The sequence below is a fragment of the Choloepus didactylus genome, chromosome 10 (genome assembly GCF_015220235.1).
Source record: "Choloepus didactylus isolate mChoDid1 chromosome 10, mChoDid1.pri, whole genome shotgun sequence".
Taxonomy (NCBI): domain Eukaryota; kingdom Metazoa; phylum Chordata; class Mammalia; order Pilosa; family Megalonychidae; genus Choloepus; species Choloepus didactylus.
Genome location: NC_051316.1, coordinates 99,138,469 through 99,159,541, shown reverse-complemented (window position 1 = coordinate 99,159,541; position 21,073 = coordinate 99,138,469). Strand labels below are relative to the sequence as shown.

Here is a 21,073-nt window from a genome sequence, read left to right as displayed (position 1 = left end):
GCGGAAGGAGCTGCTCTCACGTGAGTGGGGGGCGGGGTGGGAGGGGAGAGGGCGGCTGGGGAGGCCAAGGCGGTGGAGTCTCTGGGACGGCGAACGGCGGGCGGCGGTGGAGGAGGCGGCTGGTCGGGTAGGGCCGCGTTTTCCCTGCTTCTTCTCTCACCCTCCCATCCAGCAACCCCGGGAAAGTGGGGTCTTCTGTCGGCTCTGTAGGGAGCCAAGCGTTTTTCTCATTCTGCGGTCTGGGCCAGTGAGGCTGCGCTCAGTTCCTTCGACGGCCGGGGTTCTGAGGGGAACCGTGATTGGGGGGAGGGGGAGGAGGAGCGAGAGCTGCGACGGAGGGGGAGCGCGCATGCGCAGGCGGGAGCGCTCCTTGAGCCCCTGCCCAAACCGGTTCCCCCTGTCCGGGTGGGTGGGTGTCTTCTGAGTCCTGCCTCTGCGGCTGTTCCTCTGGTCCCCCAGGAAAGCCGGTTTGCTCTTCGGCTTTCATGTTCTGAGCCCACTCCTATTGGGAATCTGGCCGTCCCCTCCGCCTCAGTTTCTCCCCATTGCCCTCTGGGCCTGTATCTACGACTTAGGCTGGCTTGGGCCTCAGGCTAGCCTCCTTGGCTGCGCCTAATTTGAAATACAATTCTTGCAGGTTCGTTCTGCCATCTCATGATGGTCTTTCTCATTTTCTCTGCTTGCAATAAAGTGTACCTGGTATTCCATTCCTCCCATCTGCTTTAAGCATTTACCTTCCAAACCTCATTGCTGTTCCCATCTTTTGATTCTCAGTAGACTTCGGGGTTTTAGGTATTGAACCCGAGGATAACCTCGGACTTCCAGGAGTTCGCTGTCCACTGCCCGCTAGTACTTTGGCCCCACTCTTCTAAGATCCAGGTTATTTATCGTCTATTCCTGCTCTTAAAAAATCTCCATACCTTTGGTTACTTTTATTTATCTTAGAAGCAAATGTCCTAGGAGACCTTGTTAAGTGATCATGGTGGTAGTGCTCCGTTGTTTTAAAATCATGTTCCAACTTGATTTTGAGGTCTTTAGGCTTTTGTCGTTTTCTTGAACAGTCAGAGGGGAAAAAATGGCAGAAATAGGGTTTCACAATTCATTTGATGTTTTCATTCAGATAAGCACCTGTATTCTTATATACGTGTTTGGAGTAGTAAGTCGTTGTGTGTGTTTCCGGCTGTTTATTTAGGATGAAAAGTACAGTGGAGGGTGAGTGGAACTGTGGCACATTGAACTGGTCTTTGAATAGTTTTTTTTTTTTTTTTTTTTTTTTGTAAGTTACGTACCAAGGAACTGCGCGTCCACTTTTTTTTTTTTTTTTTTAAACAAGGACCTGTTGCTTTCATTCACTTCTGTATTGACTGGGATTTTAATAATATGTTGGAGGCTTTTAAGTTGAGCTTACTTAAAAAAAAACTAAAAATGAATAGGAGAGAAAGTTATTTATGATCTTTTGTAGATTTCAGTTTGCATGAATAAATTTGAATCTATGATTGATTTGCATGTATTGGTAACATTTAAAATTCCTAAGTAGTTGTAAACAAAACTCAAATTCATGTTAATGTGGTGTACACTCCTTTTCGTTGTGTCAGTTTATAACTCATTTTACAGTTAATTACCTCAACATTGGCATTAATAAAATATATATTTGTGTAGGAAGTTAACCTATCCACTCTACATTTTGGCATAGTGTTTTATTAGCAGTTTACTGATACAAGTGCTTAATCTGGATTACATGGTACTATAATGGGACTCTAAAAGTGAAGACATCTGTTTCCTACCGTTTTTACTACACATTGAGAAAAGTGTATTATGCACACCTGATTATCTATTTGAGAGCACTTGATTTTCCACACAACATAACTGAACTTTACAGCTCAGATTCTTTTAAAGAGGTCATTGTCTTTTATTGAGTATATTTCCAGCTACAGTAAAGGCTACTTTGAAGGTCTCATAATTTCACAGTAATTATTTTAACCAGTAACCTTTGAATGCAGGCATCAGAAAATGATTAAATTGGTGCTGCTGGTGTGCTAAGATTCTGCCATAGGCTGCGTACAATGTTATCTTTGTAATTTTTATTGTAATCAGATATCATTATACCTTTTAAGCATGTGGAATAAATGAATACAGAACTCTTAATTAATCTTTCTTGGAGATACAACTCAAATATTATTAAAGAAGTGGTAATTTAACTAAAGTATTTGAAGCAGAGTTGGTGTGACATTTTAGTGATTTGTGTGTAACTGCCTTGTTTTATTGATTTTCCATAGTCAGATCCTGAAGAAAGAAAATTCAGGGCTAAGGACTTGATGTCCATGGATATACCTGAAAAAACACCACATCAACTTAACAGCTGTTTCTTTTTCGCATAGGCTGATTGCCTAGCTTTTTCCTTTAGTTTTGTGTTGCCTTTAAGATCTTTGTTCTTTTAAAAACTTATATGTCAAAACAGTATTGCTAGACATTTAAACTTACTGACCCTAACAGTTTTGTTGACCCTAACAGTCTTGTTTCTCACTACATGCAAAGATTATCTGAGTAAATATGGCAGGATGCAGGTCATGAACATGTTGGTTTATAGAATTTGGCCTGGAAAATTTCCCCCCCTTGCCAAATCAACTATAATGCTGAAGTAGTAGTCATTAGTCACTGGTTAAGTGAGAATTTTTTGAAGATTATTCTTTCTATCATAAACGAGTTCTGTAAGGCCTACCTTATCCCTTTCTCTGTGGATCAGTAAAGAGTAAAATAAAGCCCTAAATCTGTTTTTAAGTTTGTGTTTTACATTAAATATATGTGTTATCTTGATTCTAAAACATGAGAATCATGTCTTAATTATATGGCTGTGCTGCCAGATTTGGGAGTTATACCTCTCTCCAAGAGTTCATGCATGGTTGTTATGTATCTCTAGTTCAGTTTGCATCAGCTCTGTGTTATAAAACACTACTCCTTGAGATCTATAAATCTTTGTGCCAATAAATTTTTCTGTATAATAAAATCTGGCATTGTTAAGGTACATTAGTAAGTTAGTTTCTGTAGTAACTCCAACAATTTAACTCTTAAAGATTAATAATAATTTGACTCTTCTTAAACTTTCTCTTTTCGAGAAAAGAGAATCTGTATTTACTGTATTTATATTTGACTTTACTCATCTATGGAATGATTTGCTTGCTTGACATTAAATTTGCATAGGTTAAGGAACAGTGAATAAAGCAAACATTACAGATATAAATAATAGGTGATATTCTAAATGGAATAGACTCATTTTATCAGCTGTGAAAGAGAAGGAATATGTTTACTTATTTCCTAAAAGGAGGAAAACTCTTTAGAAACCATAGATTGCTTTAAAATACCTATATTTTAAAATACCTATATTTTAAAATATATTATACATCAGAAAATCTGTTCCAGGAAAAATAAAAGATAAGGACACTTTTTAAAATGTATACTATCAAGGTCAGAATATAATTGACCTTGTAAATGAGTAGTGCATTAACATTAAGCTACACTTACCCTGTGTTCCCAGGAATAGGTTTCTCTTGTGGAAATGGCATCCAAATAACAATATAAATATTTAGTTTCAGAGATACCATGTTGAAGTAGCATAAAACCAGCTTATCTAGAGATATGGAAAATATTAACCTGCTGCTTCATGAAATATTCACAGGGACGTGGGAAAGCCATTTATATGGTTTTATTTTTTCAGGTATCAAGAGTATTGCTCTCAAATAATCAACACAATTAAAGGTGAATTTTTTTTAATTAAATTTTATTGAGATGTATTCACATACCATGCAGTCATACAAAGCGTACATTCACTTGTTCACAGTACCATTATATAGTTGTGCATTCATCACCAAAAGTAATTTTTGAACATTTTCATTACCACACACACAAAAATGATGAGAATAAATATTAAAGTGAAAAAGAACAATTAAAGTAAAAAAGAACACTGGGTGCTTTTTTTTCTGCCCCTATTTTTCTACTCATACATCTATACACTGGACAAAGGGGAGTGCAGTCCATATGGCCTTCCCAATCACACTGTCACTCCTCATAAGCCACATTTTTATACAATTGTCTTCAAGATTCAAGTGTTCTGAGTTGTAGTTTGACAGTTTCAGGTACTTACTGCTACCTATTCCAATTGAAAAGGTGAATTAGTTTGTATGCATTTTATTCTTCTTACCTCTTGTACTTTTATTAGAAGTATCAAGGTATAGTGGAGAAAGTATAAACTTTGGGACCAGGAAAACATGGCTATCCTAAGTCTTCCATTTAGTGTATGACTGAAGGTAAGCTACTTGATGACTGAGACTCAATTTTTTCATTTGTAGAAATGGAACTAATTATGCCTTCCTAATGGAATTATCCTGGAAAGCACTTGGCAATCCACCCCCTCACCCCCCTGCCCCTTTCCTGGATACTCATATTCATAAAAGAATTCAAATGGTTAAGTCCTCTCATTTTACATATGAGAAAACTACAGCCCCCAAATCTTCCAAGTCAAATAAAAAGAGCCAAGGATTTCAACTCCTCGTCTAATGTTTTTTCTTATAACGGATTGTTAATTTTAAAAAGTCCTGATAAAACTTTATTACCATGAGAAAGTGAGAAATGATTCTTAAAAAGTTGGCTTTTTTGTCTTACAAAATCTTATATTCCTTAAATTAAGGTAACTTTTAATTAAAGTGGAATTGAACTAAAAGAGACAATAGTTTAAATAAGTAAATTGTCACAGGCATTGTAGATTAAAATTTGCCTTAGAGTGACTAATTTGCCTTAGAGTGATAAGCTGATATTTCTTGTCTTTAAGTGCAGTAGGCCGAAGATGATTAAGTTTTGTTCTCTTTTGTTTTAGTTTTTTTTTTAAGCTAAGCTGAAATTAATCAGAATGCTTAAATTAATATGGTTATTTTAGCGCACTAAAAAAATTCAGTGAAACAGCTCCCAAATCCAGAGTCAGACTTAAAACAAAGACACATCTATTAGTGGTGGTGGAAAGGAATTTATTTTTATAAAGAAGGAATGGTTTTCCATTGAGTTTTGTTAGATTTGTCCCACCCTTCCTAGGGATAGGCTATAAGGAATTCATGTGAAAATCAGTGCAGGGAAACAGAGTACAGAGATGGGGGCAGGGAGCTAAGACCAATACTGTGTGATTTTAAAATATTTTTTTAAAAATAGTTGTCTTTGTAACCTGATTTTTTAATTTGAAAGGGCTACAAGCCCAAGGAATTAGCCTTCTAGAGCATCTTTGAGACTTGATTCTTTTGCTGGTTCTTGTTCTTTTTCTGAACAGAGTAATCTTATCAGATCTGTGTTTTAGAAGGATAAAACTCAGAGTAGCATAGAGGATGGATTGAAATGGGGAAAGAATGGAGATAGGTACACCAAGGAGAAGGCATTCATAGTCCAGAAAAGGACAGCACCTAGATATACTGGGTTTGGATTGGGTTCTACAATTTTTCTCTGTGAACTAAGCAAGTTGTTCCATCTGTCTAAGCCTCAATTTGTCTGTAATATGAAGTTACTCCCATCTGGCAAGGTTGGTATGAAGATTAGTAATAATGTATATAAAGGTTCTTAGTACCATGTTGGGCTTATAATTGGCACTCAGGAACTGTAAGTATTGTCATTAGGTTTAGCAAGATGATTTCAGCTTCCCGCTTATGTTCACTAAAGCTGTACTCATTTGCTCACTAGTTGAGCAGCAAGAATGGTAAGTAGGGAATGGGGGAGGTTGGGCCGGAAGTGAACAGAGTTTTAGAATCCAGGGTGTGTTTTGTGACTCTGTTTAACTCTTTCAGTTGAGGACTTGGTTAAGAGTCAATCAGGCACACTCAAGGAGAATCCTTTTCATATCACATCATTCCAGTCATCATCCACATCTGTATCCCTAATGACATGCATATAGTGTAGCATGCTCACATTACTTAGACCCTACCAGTTAAATACTGGTAAAAGAGTTTTATTCAGACAACCACATTTATTGAGCACTGCCAATAAATAAGAATATGAAGATAATATGAATAAGTCATAAGATCCCTGTCCACAAGTAGTTTGGAAAAACTGTGTGTGTGCCATTGTATTCCCAGAATTTAGCATGATGGTTTTATACTTAGTAATTACTTCTGGAATGAATGGATCAATCAGTAGGGAGGTAGAAAAGAGGTATAACATATTACTGTGTGGTGTGTGTATGTGTGTGTGTGTGTGTGTGTGTATAATGTAATACATACAATTCTGTGATAGAACTAAAAAACAAAAAACCTTAGGAGCCCTAGATGGAAGTAATGAGTATTGGAAAAAGTGAAGGAGGAGTTTGAATATTTGTTTTATCACTAAGTTGCTGTTGGAGAGAAGAGCTAGTTGGAGACTTGAAGACATTCCTGTCTTAGGGAACAACATGTGCAAAGGCTTGAAACCATAAAAATGCAGGACATATTTGGTGGTTTGTCTGGTGTGATTAAGTAGAAGGAAAGACTAGAATGGTAGATGGACTCCAATGTTTGAAGAACTTTAAATGATACAAGGAGTTTGGATTTTATTTTATTTTATTTTTTTAAATTCAGTTTTATTGAAATACATTCACACACCATACAATCATTCATGGTATACAATCAACTGTCCACAGTATGATCACATAGTTATGCATTCATCACCAGAATCTGTCTCTGAACATTTTCCTTACATCAGAAAGAACCACAACAAGAATAAAAAATAAAAGTGAAAAAAGAACACCCAACCATCCCCCCCATCCCACCCCATTTGTCCTTTAGTTTTTATCCCCATTTTTCTACTCATCCATACAGTAGATAAAGGGGGTGTGATCCACAAGGTCTTCACAATCACACTGTCACCCCTTGTAATCTACATTATTATATAATCGTCTTTAGGAGTCCAGACTGCTGGGTTGGAGTTTGGTAGTTTCAGGTACTTACTTCTAGCTATTCCAATACATTAAAACCTAAGAGGTGTTATCTATATAGTGCATAAGAATGTCCACCAGAGTGACCTCTCGTCTCCATTTGAAATCTCTCAGCCACTGAAACTATTTCGTCTCATTTTGCATCCCCCTTTTGGTCAAGAAGATACTCTCAGTCTCACAATGTCAGGTCCAGATTCATCCCTGGGAGTCATATTCTGCATTGCCAGGGAGATTTACACCCCTGGAAGTCGGGTCCCACTTAGGGGGGAGGGCAGCGAGTTCACCTGTCGAGGTGGCTCAGTTAGAGAGAGAGAGGGCCACATCTGAGCAACAAAGAGGTACTCAGGGTGAGACTCTTAGGCACAATTATATGCAAGTTTAGCCTCTCCTTTGCAGTAACAAGCTTCATAAGGGCAAGTCCCATAGGATTTTATTTTGTCTTCAGTCGGAAGCAATCACTGGTTTGAGAAAGGGGAAGGGGTGGGATATTTGGAGAAATTAATTAAGGGGGCTTGATAATCAGTGGACTACAGAGAGTCTAAAAAGGGAGACTTCTGTTACAGCCAGGTAGAAAGAGAGCAAAGTACTCCCAGTGATGGGAGGGATGGCGAAGAAGAGATAGATTTGAGGTTATGTTTTGAAATAAAATCCATTCGCTTTCCAAGGGAAAATGAGAAAAGGAGTCAAGGATTATTTTGAAGTTTTATCTTAGGTCAGTGATAGGGAACCTAAGAGAAAGAATATATGCTTGTGTGATGGGAAAGGGGTTAAATGGTTTGGATTTGGACATGTGGAATTGGTTTCAAGATGGGTGTGGTGGGACACATGGAGCATAGCCCTTCTGTGTGTTCTCATAACACCTTTTCCATATCTGTATTATTGCAAGCACTATAGTGTATTTGCTTGTTTTCTTTTCCATTTTCTTTACTATAAGTCTGTCAAAGAGTACCTTTTATTCCTCACAATAACCCTATACCTAGAGCCTAGCATATCAGACACTCAATACTGAATAGAAAAGAAAGAAAACTTGAGACAAATATCCATCAGGAGAAAGGACAGCTAGAGCATCATCAGCATACAATTGAATGTTGTAGCCAGGTTAGCTGAGGAAAATGTGGAAAGAAGATGCGGAAGAAGAAAAAGAGGAGCAAAGATGAAATTTAAGGAGTGGGCAAAAGCAAAGGAAACTTAACATGACCACTGCGTGAAGGTAAGCAGAGGTAGAAAATGGAAGGAAAAAGATAACAATTTCAGGATAAGGAAATGATCAGCATTTTCATTTACCTCAGTGGGTAGAAGTTAAGATGAGAACTGAAAAGCATTCTTTTGGTTTTGAAATTTTGTATCCTTGCTGGCTTTTGAACTAGGAGGTTCAGTGAGGGTTTTTGAGATAGGGAAGCTAGACTTTTGAGAGGGACTGTTCAGTGAGAGTGGGGAGTCACACTGAAGTGGTGGAGATGGATGTAGTTATTACTGCCCCTTCAGAAAGAAATTCTCAAGAAAACCAAGGACGTCAAGATTAACCAGAGCCCTGGACTAGTGGCTGGGAAATAGTACATTTTGTTATCTCTAGCATGTCAAGTTTAATTATAAGTGTCACATCTTTTTTATCAAGCTAGGTCACTTATTGGGAGATGACTTTTACCTTTACCTATTGCACAATAGCAAATCCATGCCACCACAAGTTCTCTATTTATGTTACTGCTCAGAATGATGTTAATAACTAGAAACAGTGCAAATACCCCATAGTGCTCTACCCCTTAACAAAATTCAAGTTTTTAAAAACACTGATAATCCAGGAGCCAAATGCTTTCAAAAGACTATCAGAAGAGCCTTTTTCATGCAGTTCTTTCTATTTCACTCCCCATTAGCTGGGTCTAGTGTTTAAGAGGCGATTGAGAAAAGAAAATGAATCTTCATTTGGTAAGACTGAGGTACGTTTTTTGCCATGGCCTTTGAAGTCCTTAGTTGAATATAAAATTGTCATTTATGGTACAGAATAGTGAATTTAGGTATAAAATTGTCACTTACGGTACAGAATAGTGAATTTAGGTAAAAAGCAGTTCTCAGTTTTATTATCATTAGACTGATTTTCAATGAGGAAATTTCTACTGATCTTTTAAATGTCAGCTGGGACATCTCTGAACTTGCACTGGTCCATTTGGCCTGTTGATAATAGTTTAGGCTCCAACACTTTTGTAAAAGAAGGAAACAAACTGAGTGCTTACCAAATATCAGGGGATTCTTAGGTATATTATCTTATTTAAAATGGATAAAAATCCTTACTGTCTACATTATATTGATAGGATGATCAAGTGAGATAAAGCTTGTGTACATTTTAATCTGTCAAGTACTGTACAAATATAAGGCATATTTATTAATTCACAGTATTCCTTTGGAACTTTTTAAACAGATTAGAATGTAAAATTAGGAAATTGATGTTTTTGCCCCCAAAATGTGTTTTCTAAAAGTCAAATCACTTAAATCAATAAATATACTGTTTTTTAATTGGAAGTTAGTTTTTGAAAAGCTATATATAGCTATTGGGTGCTTATAATGCTTTATGTGTATTGGTAAATGCTTTATATATATGTAGTCCTTAGTAATTCTTACAATAAGCTCTATGAAAGTAGATAGTATATCATTTTCAGTTATGGAAACTGAGGCTCAGTGTGACCAAGCTCTTACTATTAATAAGTAGCAGAACCAGTATTCTAACTGGTTTTTCCTAACTCCTAATTGCATGTTTCACTATCACAATGATTACTCTTCTTATGCTAGTCTATATAAGGTAGGCTTACCTTTTCATTGGGTAGCTCTTTCTTCTTTCCATTTTTGTTTGCCATTTATTCTACTTTAATATTTGAGTACCTTCTGTGTGCCAGGCATTGTTCCAAGTGCTAAATGTACAGCAGTTAATGAAACAGGTAAAAATCTCTGCCCTAATGGAGCTTAGGTTCTAGTTTACATGATATTTAGAAACAAATGACTAAAATATAAAGTATGCTAAATGGTTATAGGTACTATGGAGAAAAGTAGGAAGGGGGGTGGTAGTGCAGAGTGTCTTAGGGAGGGAGCTCCTACTTTATTGTCCATGGGCATTAGCATTAGGGTATGAAGCATGAGGAATTAGAGTAGGGGGCTTTTTATGATGACTGATGTTTAAGTAGAGATTAAAAACAAAACAGAATTAGTCCTGATAGTCTCAAGACGGAGATTGTGAATACTCTAGTTTTGCCAGTAGTATACTAAGTTCTCGGGCACTTCTTCATAGTGGAGGCCAGGAAAGGAAAGAGGATTTTATCTAGAGCATTTGGAGTTCATGGACTCCTTTTTCACATCTGCCTATGGAGGCCGGAGGAGTGTTATTGTATGCTTTTTCCTGCAGTACTTAGTGCTTTGACAACTTCACTTCCACTGAGCTATTCAGTTACTTTCAGTTGCCAAAACAAACAGTAAAGTATCTCCTAAAAGTGTATTTTTTTTATCACCTCCTCAAAGAAAATAGGTGGAACTTTAAGCCAGCCAAATCTTCTCGGTTCCATAGTAGAAGTACTGAAGTATATTTTTGAGTCCAGAGTATTATAGAAAGTTGTTAGTGTCTCTGAGATCATAGCTTTAGGGGACTTTCCCAGACTCTTGCTATCCTACTCTTAATCACATTTTTAAAGACGGAAAAAGGACTAATAAAGCGTGAAAACCTCATCTAAAATCCAGGTCTACAAAAGATACCGTTTCCTTTACCCAGTACAGTGTTTTGAAGTAAGCTCTAAATTTGTGACATTAGAACAGCATCATAATCTAAGGATTCAATTTTATGAATTCATAATCTAAGGGTTCAATTTTTGACTTTGTCTCTAACCAGTTACAATACCTTGAACAAGTTACACCATCTCTGTAAGCCTCAATTTCCACATCTGTGAAATAGAGATGTGAAGATTAAATTAAGAGACTCACCATCTAATTGAAATACAACATGTTAGGTACCAGAGAAAAAGGTAAATGCTAGGGAAAAAAGGGAGGCAAATCACTTGGCTCTGGAATGAGAATGAGCAGTTGGATTAAGAAGGCCTACTAGGAAAAGAATGGTTAGATCATGAATGAGTTGAAGTTGATCAAGTACAGAAACAAGTAAACCTCTCTAGGAAGAGGATATTATGAGGGCAAATACCTGGAGGTGTTAAAGTATATATCCTCAGTAAAGACATTAACCCCTTTAAAATGCTCTCCAAGTCTACATTAGCCCCTCTCACAATATGTTCCCATAAATTTCTTTACCCTACATCAGTACCTTTTAGTCTGTATGATTTGTCTCTGTTGGCCAAAGATTTAATGTCTCTTGTTCACCATATTCTGCCCTTTGATACAGTGGACATTATTCATTGAATGGAAGAATTAAAGCTACATTTCTTTCCTTAAAATTTTCAAAACTGCATTTTGAGGTGTTTCTGAAGGCTACATTATGTATTTAGAGTTGGTCCTATGAAATGTAGAGTTGTGATAGCCATTGAACGGGGTATTAGTTTAAGTAAAAAGCAGCAAAATGTCCAGGATTCTCACTTTAGTGGTGCCATTAACTAGTTAAGTGACCTACTTTCTCTACTGGGGTTGCCATTTCCTTACCTATTGTAACCTTATTGATAATTTCTAAATTTTCTTCCAACTATGATACTCAGAGATTGGGTAATTCCTGCTGCCAGATGTTTATCTAAATGCAGACCTTATGCTAAAACATATGTTCGGTAAAAAATTCAAAGCATAAATCAGGACATCTTAACTGGAGAGATTAGGACATCTTAATTGGAGAGATTAAACTCAGAATCACACCTCTCTGAGGTGCAAGATGAACAAAGAGACAGAGCTACTTTTGTTAATTAGTTAAAGCTCCCTTAGTATAATGTTGGATTGTCCTGTTGCTATTTTGGCAACCAAATGGAAACATTGTCTCAGTATGCAGAACCAGATTTTAAAACAGTAAATGAGTTTGAGTTTTATTCTAGGAGTCAATAACAGAATAGCTTTTCACAAGTGACATACTGTTGTACTTTTTGTTGGAGATTTGTGTCTCAAAACTCTCATTGCTAATTTTCATGTTGAATTGACTTCTAAGAAACCATAGAGTGGGAAGATTGAGTTATAAATGGACTTCTGATTTCTTGCTGTGTAAGATATACCCAGCTCTAGAATTGATGCTTGCCCTATCTTGAATTTTTCTGTTTGGTGTTAATGTGAAATTTTGTTTTTAAAAACCTATTGTTAGTTTTTATAATTTAAAGATGAATAATGTTTGGAAAGTTTTTTTGTCCTTGGTGCTTTCAATTTCATATATGTGTACAGCTTTACAAGTTTAGGGATAGAAAACAAATCTAGTACTTCATTATTTTTTAAGCCAAGACTAGAGTTGCAATATATGCCAAAGAAATCACAGGGGCAGGGTTATTCTGAAGGGAATATGTTTTATTTATTTAGTTTGTTTTTGAGGTCTGAATTTTCTTGGCCCCGAATAGTATAAAATTCCTTTAAATCTGTAATAAAAAGCCTAAACTGTAAACAGTGATACTCTTTACAAAATATTTTTGGAATTTTTGTTTGTTTGTTGTTACATTTTTCATGGGTGTTTTGTAAAAATTAGAGCATAATTGAGTATCTAGTAGATATTCCATATGAGTATGTTCATGGTTTTTGTTTTTCAGGCATTTAAAAAATATTTAATCATTCATGAGTTGAGCCCATTCTTGAGTCATGGATGACAAGGCTTCTGTTGGAAAAATCAGTGTCTCCTCCGACTCAGTATCAACTTTTAATAGTGAAGATTTTGTCTTGGTTTCCAGGCAAGGAGATGAGACACCATCTACAAATAATGGAAGTGATGATGAAAAAACGGGACTCAAGGTAAGATTCCATAGCTTAAATTTATTTTGCTTAGCCTTTTTGTTATTTTCTGATTTTTAAATTAAATGCAATTTTATTTAGGTTTATTCATATACAGTCCTTCAAAGTCTACAATCAGTTGTTCAAAGTATCATCTTATAGTTGTGCATTCATGACCACAGTCAATCTTTGAACATCTTCATTACTACAAAAAATAAACTACAAAAGAACATCCAAAACATTCCATTCCCCACCTCCCACCATTGTTCATTTACTTTTTTTTTTACACTCATTCATTGTTTTTTTAACTTTATCAAAATAAAAAACAAAAGATAAAAAAAAGTCAAACAAAACCAAAACAAAGGAATAAGAGAAAACAAATAACCTAAAATAACTATATTCCTTCTGACATATTCCTAACCATACCCCAAGAAAATAAATAAACCATAACCCAACAGAGGAATAAGAAAAACAAATAACCTAAAATAACTACATTTCTGTGAACTTGTTCCTACCATACCCCCCAGAATTAACAAACCATAGTCGTTCCTGAGCATTCCCATAACATTAAGTTTACCCTCCATATCTTACCTGTTCTTATTAGATTACTGTTCCCCCTTCATTATTTGCTGTCTATCGCTGGGTCCCCCTATATTCTACAATATAAATCATTTCTTTTACATTTTTCACAGTGTGCACATTAGTGGTAACCTACAGTATCTCTCTTTTTGTGCCTGGCTTATTTCGCTCAGCATAATGTCTTCAAGGTTCATCCATATTGTAACATGTTTTCACGACCTTGTTCCTTCTTACTGCCGTGTAGTATTCCATCATGTGTATATATAACATTTTGTTTATCCACTCATCTGTTGAAGGACATTTGGATTGTTTCCGTCTCTTGGCAATTGTGAGTAATGTTGCAATGAACATCGGTGTGCAAATATCTGTTCGTGTCACTGCTCTCAGATCTTCCAGGTATATACCTAGAGGTGAAATCACTGGATCGAAGGGTAGCTCTATATCTGTATCTAGTTTTCTAAGGAACCGCCAGACTGTCTCCCAGAGTGGCTGTACCATTATATGGTCCCTCCAGCAATGAATAAGAGTTCCAATTTCCCCACATCCTCTCCAGCATTTGTAGTTACCTGTTTGTTTAATGGCAGCCAATCTAATTGGTATGAGATGATGTCTCGTTGTTGTCTTAATTTGTGTCTCCCTAATAACTAGTGAAGATGAACATTTTTGCATGTGTTTTTTGGCCATTTGTATTTCCTCTTCAAAGAACTGTCTTTTCATATCTTTTGCCCATTTTATAATTGGGCTGTCTGTACTATTGTCGTTGAGTTGTAGGATTTCTTTATGTATACAAGATACCAGTCTTTTGTCAGATATATGGTTTCCAAATATTTTTTCCCATTGAGTTGGCTGCCTCTTCACCTTTTTGACAAATTCCTTGGAGGTACAGAAGCTTTTAAGTTTGAGGTGTTCCCATTTATATATTTTTTCTTTTGTTGCTTGTGCTTTGGGAGTAAGGTCTAAGAAGTGACCTCCTAATAAAAGGTCTTGAAGATGTTTCCCTAAATTATCTTCTAAGAGTTTTATGGTACTGTCTCTTAATGTTGAGGTCTTTGATCCACTTTGAGTTAATTTTTGTGTAGGGTGTGAGATAGGGGTTCTCTTTCATTCTTTTGGATATGGATATCCAGTTCTCCCAGCCCCATTTGTTGAATAGACTGTTATGTCCCCATTCAGTGGTTTTGGGGGACTTATCAAAGATCAGTCAACCATAGATCTGGGGATCTGTCTCCAGATTCTCGATTTGATTCCATTGATCAATATATCTATCTTTGTGCCAGTGCCATGCTGTTTTGACTACTGTGGCTTTATAATAAGCTTCAAAGTCAGGGAGTGTAAGTGGGGAGAAACATGGGGTCGGCATTTGGGGACGGATTTGTTTAAAAACCCTGAAAGTGGCTGCATATCCGGCAGTGAGAGCCATGTAGTTGAGCATGGTGGGGAGTGCCTTCCACACCCCGGGCACCCACCTTTGTGTCTGGCGTGGACGATAGTATTTTGCACACCTGCAGCTGATTGTCCCAGGGCTAGGAATGGCCCACTGCAGCAGGCGGAGTTCCGTGGAAGTGGGAAGTTAACACGGTCCCGTACAGCCGTATTTTCAGTGGGCTGGGAGACATCCCTTTACAATGCCGTGGCCAAGGGCTTCCCTTGGGGATTCCACTCACCTATGACATTGCACAGTTTTCCTCCGCGGAGGCCCAGGGAGTGCGTGGCTTGGAGGGGGGGTCCTGCACCAAGGTCCCATGGACCCTACACCAATCCTGGGGAGTTGTGGGCCCGGGACAGAGAGACTGTGGGGAGTCTGAGCTGAAGGTTTGGACTCGTACAACAGCTTTAGGACTCCAGGAAAGGCTGGGAGTTCTGGATCTTAAAGCCATCTTCCCTGCCTAACTGCTCAGGGCACACTCTCCACCTTCAGGGCCTTTGGTCTCCATTGCACATGGAAATTTGGTGCACTGATTGGACCTCCACAAGGTCCAAAGAAGTAATCAAAAACAACAAGACCGTGGCTCAGGATATAAAGGACTTGAAGACTCTAGAAGAGCATAAACAAGAATTTGAAAGAATAAATAAAAAAATAGATGAGCTTATGGAAAGAAAAGAAATTGTTGCTCAGATTAAAAACATCTTGGAAACACGTAGTGGCAGATTAGATGAAATCAAGGAACGGATAGGCGAAGTTGAAGAAAATGTTCTGGAGAGTGAAAGTACAAATGAACGAATGGTGAAAAAAATAGGAAAATTTTGAATTGATCTCAGGGATATGATGGACAACATGAAGTGCACAAATACAAGAATCACTGGTGTTCCAGAAGGGGAAGAGAAGGGTAAAAGGTCTAGGAAGAATATTCAAAGAAATTGTTGGGGAAAACTTCCCAGCCCTTCTAAACAACATAAATATGCAAATCATAGATTCCCAAGAACTCCAAACAGAATAAATCCAAATAAACCCACTCTGAGACATAGTCTGATCAGATTGTTAAATGCTAAAGAGAAGGAGCAAGTTCTGAAAGCAGTAAGAGAGAAGCAATTCACCACATACAAGAGAAACAACATAAGACTAACTGGTGACTACTCAGTGGCCACCATGGAGGCAAGTAGGCAGTGGCATGACATATTTAAAATCCAGCAAAGCTCTCCTTCAGATTTGAGGGAGATCTTAAAATCTTCACAAACAAATGCTGAGAGAATTTGCTAACAAGAGACCTGGCCTACAAGAGATACTAAAGGGAGCCCTACCAGCAGAGAAAAAAAAGAAAGGAGAGAGAGGTGCGGAGAAGGGTTCAGAACTAAAGAGTTTTAGTAAGGGTACGTTAAAGGAAATAAAGAGAGGGTAAAAATACGTCTGAGAAATAAAAACCAAAGGATAGGATGGCTGATTCAAGACATGCCTTCACAGTAATAACGTTGAATGTGAATGGATTAAACTCCCCAATTAAAAGATGTAGATTGGCAGAATGGATTAAAAAATATGAACCACCAATATGTTGCTTACAAGAGACTCATCTTAGACACAGAGACACAATGAAATTGAAAGTAAAAGGATGGAAAAAATATTCCATGCAAGCTACAGCCAAAAGAAAGCAGGAGTAGCAATATTAATCTCAGGTAAAATAGACTTTAAATGCAAGGATGTTATAAGAGACAAAGAAAGGTGACTATATACTAATAAAAGGGACAATTCAACAAGAAGAAATAGCAATCATAAATGTCTGTGCACCCAATCAAGGTGCCCCAAAATACATGAGGCAAACATTCGCATGACTGAAGGAAGCAATGGATGTTCCCACAATAATGTGGGAGACTTCAGTACATCACTCTATCCTATAGATAGATCAGCCAGACAGAAGACCAATAAGGAAATTGAAAACCTAAGCAATCTGATAAATGAATTTCAATTAACAGACATATATAGAACATTATATCCCAAATCACCAGGATACACATTCTTCTCTAGTGCTCATGGAACTTTCTCCAGAATAGATCATATGCTGGGCCATAAAATAAGCCTCAGAAACTTTAAAAAGATTGAAATTATTCAAAGCACATTCACTGATCACGGTGGAATACAATTAGAAGTCAATAACCATCAGAGACTTAGAAAATTCACAAATATCTGTATGTCAATAAAGTAGCTAATGTGGAGGAAATAGAGTGTTTGCTGGAAACACATGAACAACCTGGACTGACTAGAGAAGAAATAGGAGATCTCCACAAACCAGTCATAAGCAAAGAGATCCAGTCAGTCATCCAAAAGCTTCCCAAGTAAATGCCCAGAGCCAGATGGCTTCACAGGGGAATTCTCCCAAACTTTCCAAAAAGAACTGACACTAATCTTACTTAAACTCTTTCAGAACAATCAGTGTAATACAACACATTAACAAATCAAAAGGGAAAAATCAAATGATCTTCTCAATGGATGCTGAAAAAGCATTTGACAAAATCCAGCATACTTTTTTGATAAAAACACTTCAAAAGGTAGGAATTGAAGGAAACTTCCTCAATATGATAAAGGGCATATATGAAAAACCCACAGCCAGCATAGTACTCAATGGTAAGGGACTGAAAGCCTTCCCTCTAAGATTAGGAATGAGACAAGGATGCCCGCTGTCACCACTGTTATTCAACATTGTGCTAGAAGTGCTAGCCAGGGCAATCCGGCAAGACAAAGAAATAAAAGGCATCCATATTGGGAAGGAACAGGTAAAGCTGTCATTATCTGCAGATGATATGGTCTTATATCTGGAAAACCCTGATAAATCAGTGACACACCTACTTGAGTTAATAAACAAATTTAGCAAAGTAGCAGGATACAAGATTAATGCACATAAGTCAGTAATGTTCTTATACACTGGAAATGACCTTATTGAAGAGACATTCAAGAAAAAGACTCTATTCCCAATAGCAAATAAAAAAATCAAATACCTAAGGATAAACTTAACCAAGGATGTAGAAGACCTATGCATAGAAAACTACATAACTTTACTAAAAGAAATAGAAGGGGACCTACAAAGATGGAAAAATATTGCTTGTTCCTGAATAAGAAGGCTAAATGTCATTTAGATTCAGTTCTCCTTAGCCTTTTATATCCATTGCAGAACTTGACCTTAGCAGGAAAGGTGTGCAGGGACAGTGAGAACATGGATATAATATACTTCTTTTTTTTAAATGCCAAAAAGTTTTATTTATAGTTACTGATAATGAAAAATTTATATTTGATTAAGAATTTTCTGTTTAATTAGCATCTCCTCAATCTTCTAATATCCCTAACTGGCAAAACTAGTAGTTATAGTCTAAACACTTTTCATTCTTTTAGTATTGTTTTCACGTTCCCATGGAATTAGAGGTGCTTATTTCTTTTGGGCCTGATATATTTAGAACAGGGACACTAGCAGATCACTAGTGCTATGTGTAAAAGTAAGTTTTAGGATTATTGAAACAGAACTTTAAATACCTGGCTTTTGATCACTTCTATTTGTTTATCTTCTGACAGCCAAATAGGTAACTACTACTTTCTTTTTCCTTTTTCTGTTATTTTACTGCTTTTTATCAATATAAATAAAAACAAAAGAATAGCTGTTAAAAGCTTCATTTAAAATACAGTAATTTTAAAACATTCCTGTTCTTGTTTTATATTAGTTATTCAATAAGTGTTTATTTAGTACCTTTTATGAGTCAAGTACTAACCAAGTTGATAGGGTTACAGTTGTAAACAAGATAAATAAGTCCCTGTTCTTTTATTCTGGAGCTTTTATTCTAATGGGGGAAACAGACGCTAAGGAAATAAGAAAATAAATGATATGTCAATAAATTTAGGTACCATGAAGAAAAATAAAGCAGGCTAAGTGGATAAAGAGTGAAGGACAGGTATTATTTTAGAGAGGAACTTGAGAAGATGTCATTTGAGCACAGATCAAAATGAAGTAAGGAAGAAAGCCACGGGGAGATCTGGGGAAAGAACTTTCCAGGAGAAACAGCAAATACAAAGACCTCAAGGAAGACCACCCTTTTAAGCCAGAAGCTAGAGCAGAATGAGAAAATTGATAAATAATGAGAATATCCTGAGATGGGCAGTGGCTAGATCATATAGAACCTTATAGGCCATAATAGGGATTTGGATTTTATTATAAGTATGAAGGGGCTTTTTAGAGAGTTTTAAATGGAGATATGATTTAATTTAAGTTCTTAAAAGCTCAGTGGCCAAGAGAGACTTCAGCATGAGAACTTAGGGATCTTTGTGGACCTGTTCCCCACCAAAACTGATGACCATTATTAAAAAAAAAACAAAAACAAAACACATTTAAACTCTCTAGAAAAGGTCCCAAGGACATATAGCAAATGAAGAAACATTTACACAAGAAAATTTCTAAAATTCTGTAAAAGCAGTGAGAATCTGTGGTATTTGAACTGAGACCCACTCTTTCCTTCCGCATCATACCTAGCAAGATAGTAACTCCACTCCAGACTGGTATAGCCGAAAACAGGACTCCAGCTCCCAGTCAGCGGGCTGTCTTTCTAGGGAGCAGGGTGTCAGCATTCTCATCCTGTCCCCAGCTACCTTTTGCTGGGTGACTGCAGACGAGAATTTGGGTTTCTCTTCTTCTATCTATCCCCCACTCTTGGGTCAGAGGCTGTACAATGAGCGAGCGCTGCTGAGAATTCTGAGACCCTGTTCACCCTTTCACTGTTTCGTAAAGTGGTGGTTCTGGCTTGTAGAGGCAAGGTGAGAAATCCTGAGTCTACACAAAGTTATCCACAATCATGCACCCCATAGTAAAATGGCTGAAAGCCACACACAAGGAGAAAATCTTGAAAGCAGCAAAAGAAAGACAGTTTATCACTTACAAGGTAACCCCAATAAGATTGACATCTGACTTCTCAGCAGAAACAATGGAGGCCAGAAGGCAATGGGATAATGTTCAAAGTGCATAAAGTAAAACAACCACAAAGAAACATGCCAACCAAGAATCATATATCCAGCAAGGCTATTCTTCAAAAATGAAGGTGTATTTAAAGATATTTTCAGGTAAAGAAAAACTGAGAGAATTCGTTGCTACCTTTAAAAAAAATACTAAGGAACCTTCTTCAGGATGAAATCAAATGACTCCAGGTGATAATTCCAGTCCACAAAACATCAAAGAGCACCAGTATAGGTAATTATGGACTTGTATAAGACAGTATAAATGCTTATTTTTTCTCCTCTTAACTGATATAAAAAGTAGTTGTATATGCAATATGTAATCTTGTGTCTGTAACGTATGGAAATGTAATGTCATTGCCAATAACAGCAAAAAGGAGGTGGTGGAAAAAAAGCTATGTTTGGACTAAGAAAATGACTTCATATAGTAACTGAATCTACAAGAATAAATGAAGAGAACCAGAATGATAACTACAAAGGTTAATATTAACAAAAGCTGTAAATATATATGTGCTCTCCTTTCTTCTCTGAGTTTCCTTAAAAGACATAAAATTATACAAAGTAATAATTATAACAATGTATTGTTGGGTTTGTAAAATTTTTATATGTCATAGGCATAACAATAATGCCATAAAAAGGAGGAAAAGGGAATAGTGCTGTCCTAGTTTGCTAATGCTGCAGAATGCAAAACACCAGAGATGGATAGGCTTTCATAAAATGGGGGTTTATTTCACTACACAGTTACAGTCTTAAGGCCACAAAGCATCCAAGGTAACACCTCAGCAATCGGGTACCTTCACCGGAGGATGGCCAATGGCGTCCGGAAAACCTCTGCTAGCTAGGAAGGCAGCTGGCATCTGCTCCAAAGCTCCGGCCTCAAAACGGCTTTCTCCCAGGACGTTCCTTTCTAGCAAGCTTGCTTCTCTTCAAAACATCACTCCCAGCTGCACTCAGTTTCCTCCCCCCGAGTCAGCTCATTTATATAGCTCCACCGATCAAGGCCCACCCTGAATGGGCGGGGCCACGCCTCCATGGGAACATCTCATCAAAATTATCACCGACAGCTGAGTGGGGCACATTCCAAGCAAATCCAACCATCACCAAAATGCCTGCCCCACACAAGACCACAAAGATAATGGCATTTGGGGAACACAATACACTCAAACCGGCACAAGTGCTATATAAGGGTAATGTTTCTATATCTCACTGAAATTGAGTTACGATAAGTCTACAGTTGATTCTGATATGTTAATATATGCATAGAAAGT

General features: G+C 37.2%; 1 protein-coding gene across 3 annotated transcripts in view; it reads left to right on the top strand.

The window, feature by feature from the left end:
* Nucleotides 1-50: 50 nt before the first annotated feature.
* The window catches only part of RABGAP1 (RAB GTPase activating protein 1), a 200,635-nt gene continuing 179,612 nt past the window's right edge, over nt 51-21,073 (top strand). Inside the window, exons 1-2 of one of the 3 annotated variants that reach the window (XM_037798308.1) lie at nt 51-127; nt 12,631-12,829. In XM_037798308.1, the coding sequence (XP_037654236.1) occupies nt 12,680-12,829 (150 nt within the window). In that variant the 5' untranslated portion in view covers nt 51-127; nt 12,631-12,679. Of the gene's footprint in view, nt 128-7,824; nt 8,148-12,630; nt 12,830-21,073 lie in introns of those variants that run through there. The other 2 variants (XM_037798309.1, XR_005210750.1) reach the window with 2 other exon arrangements.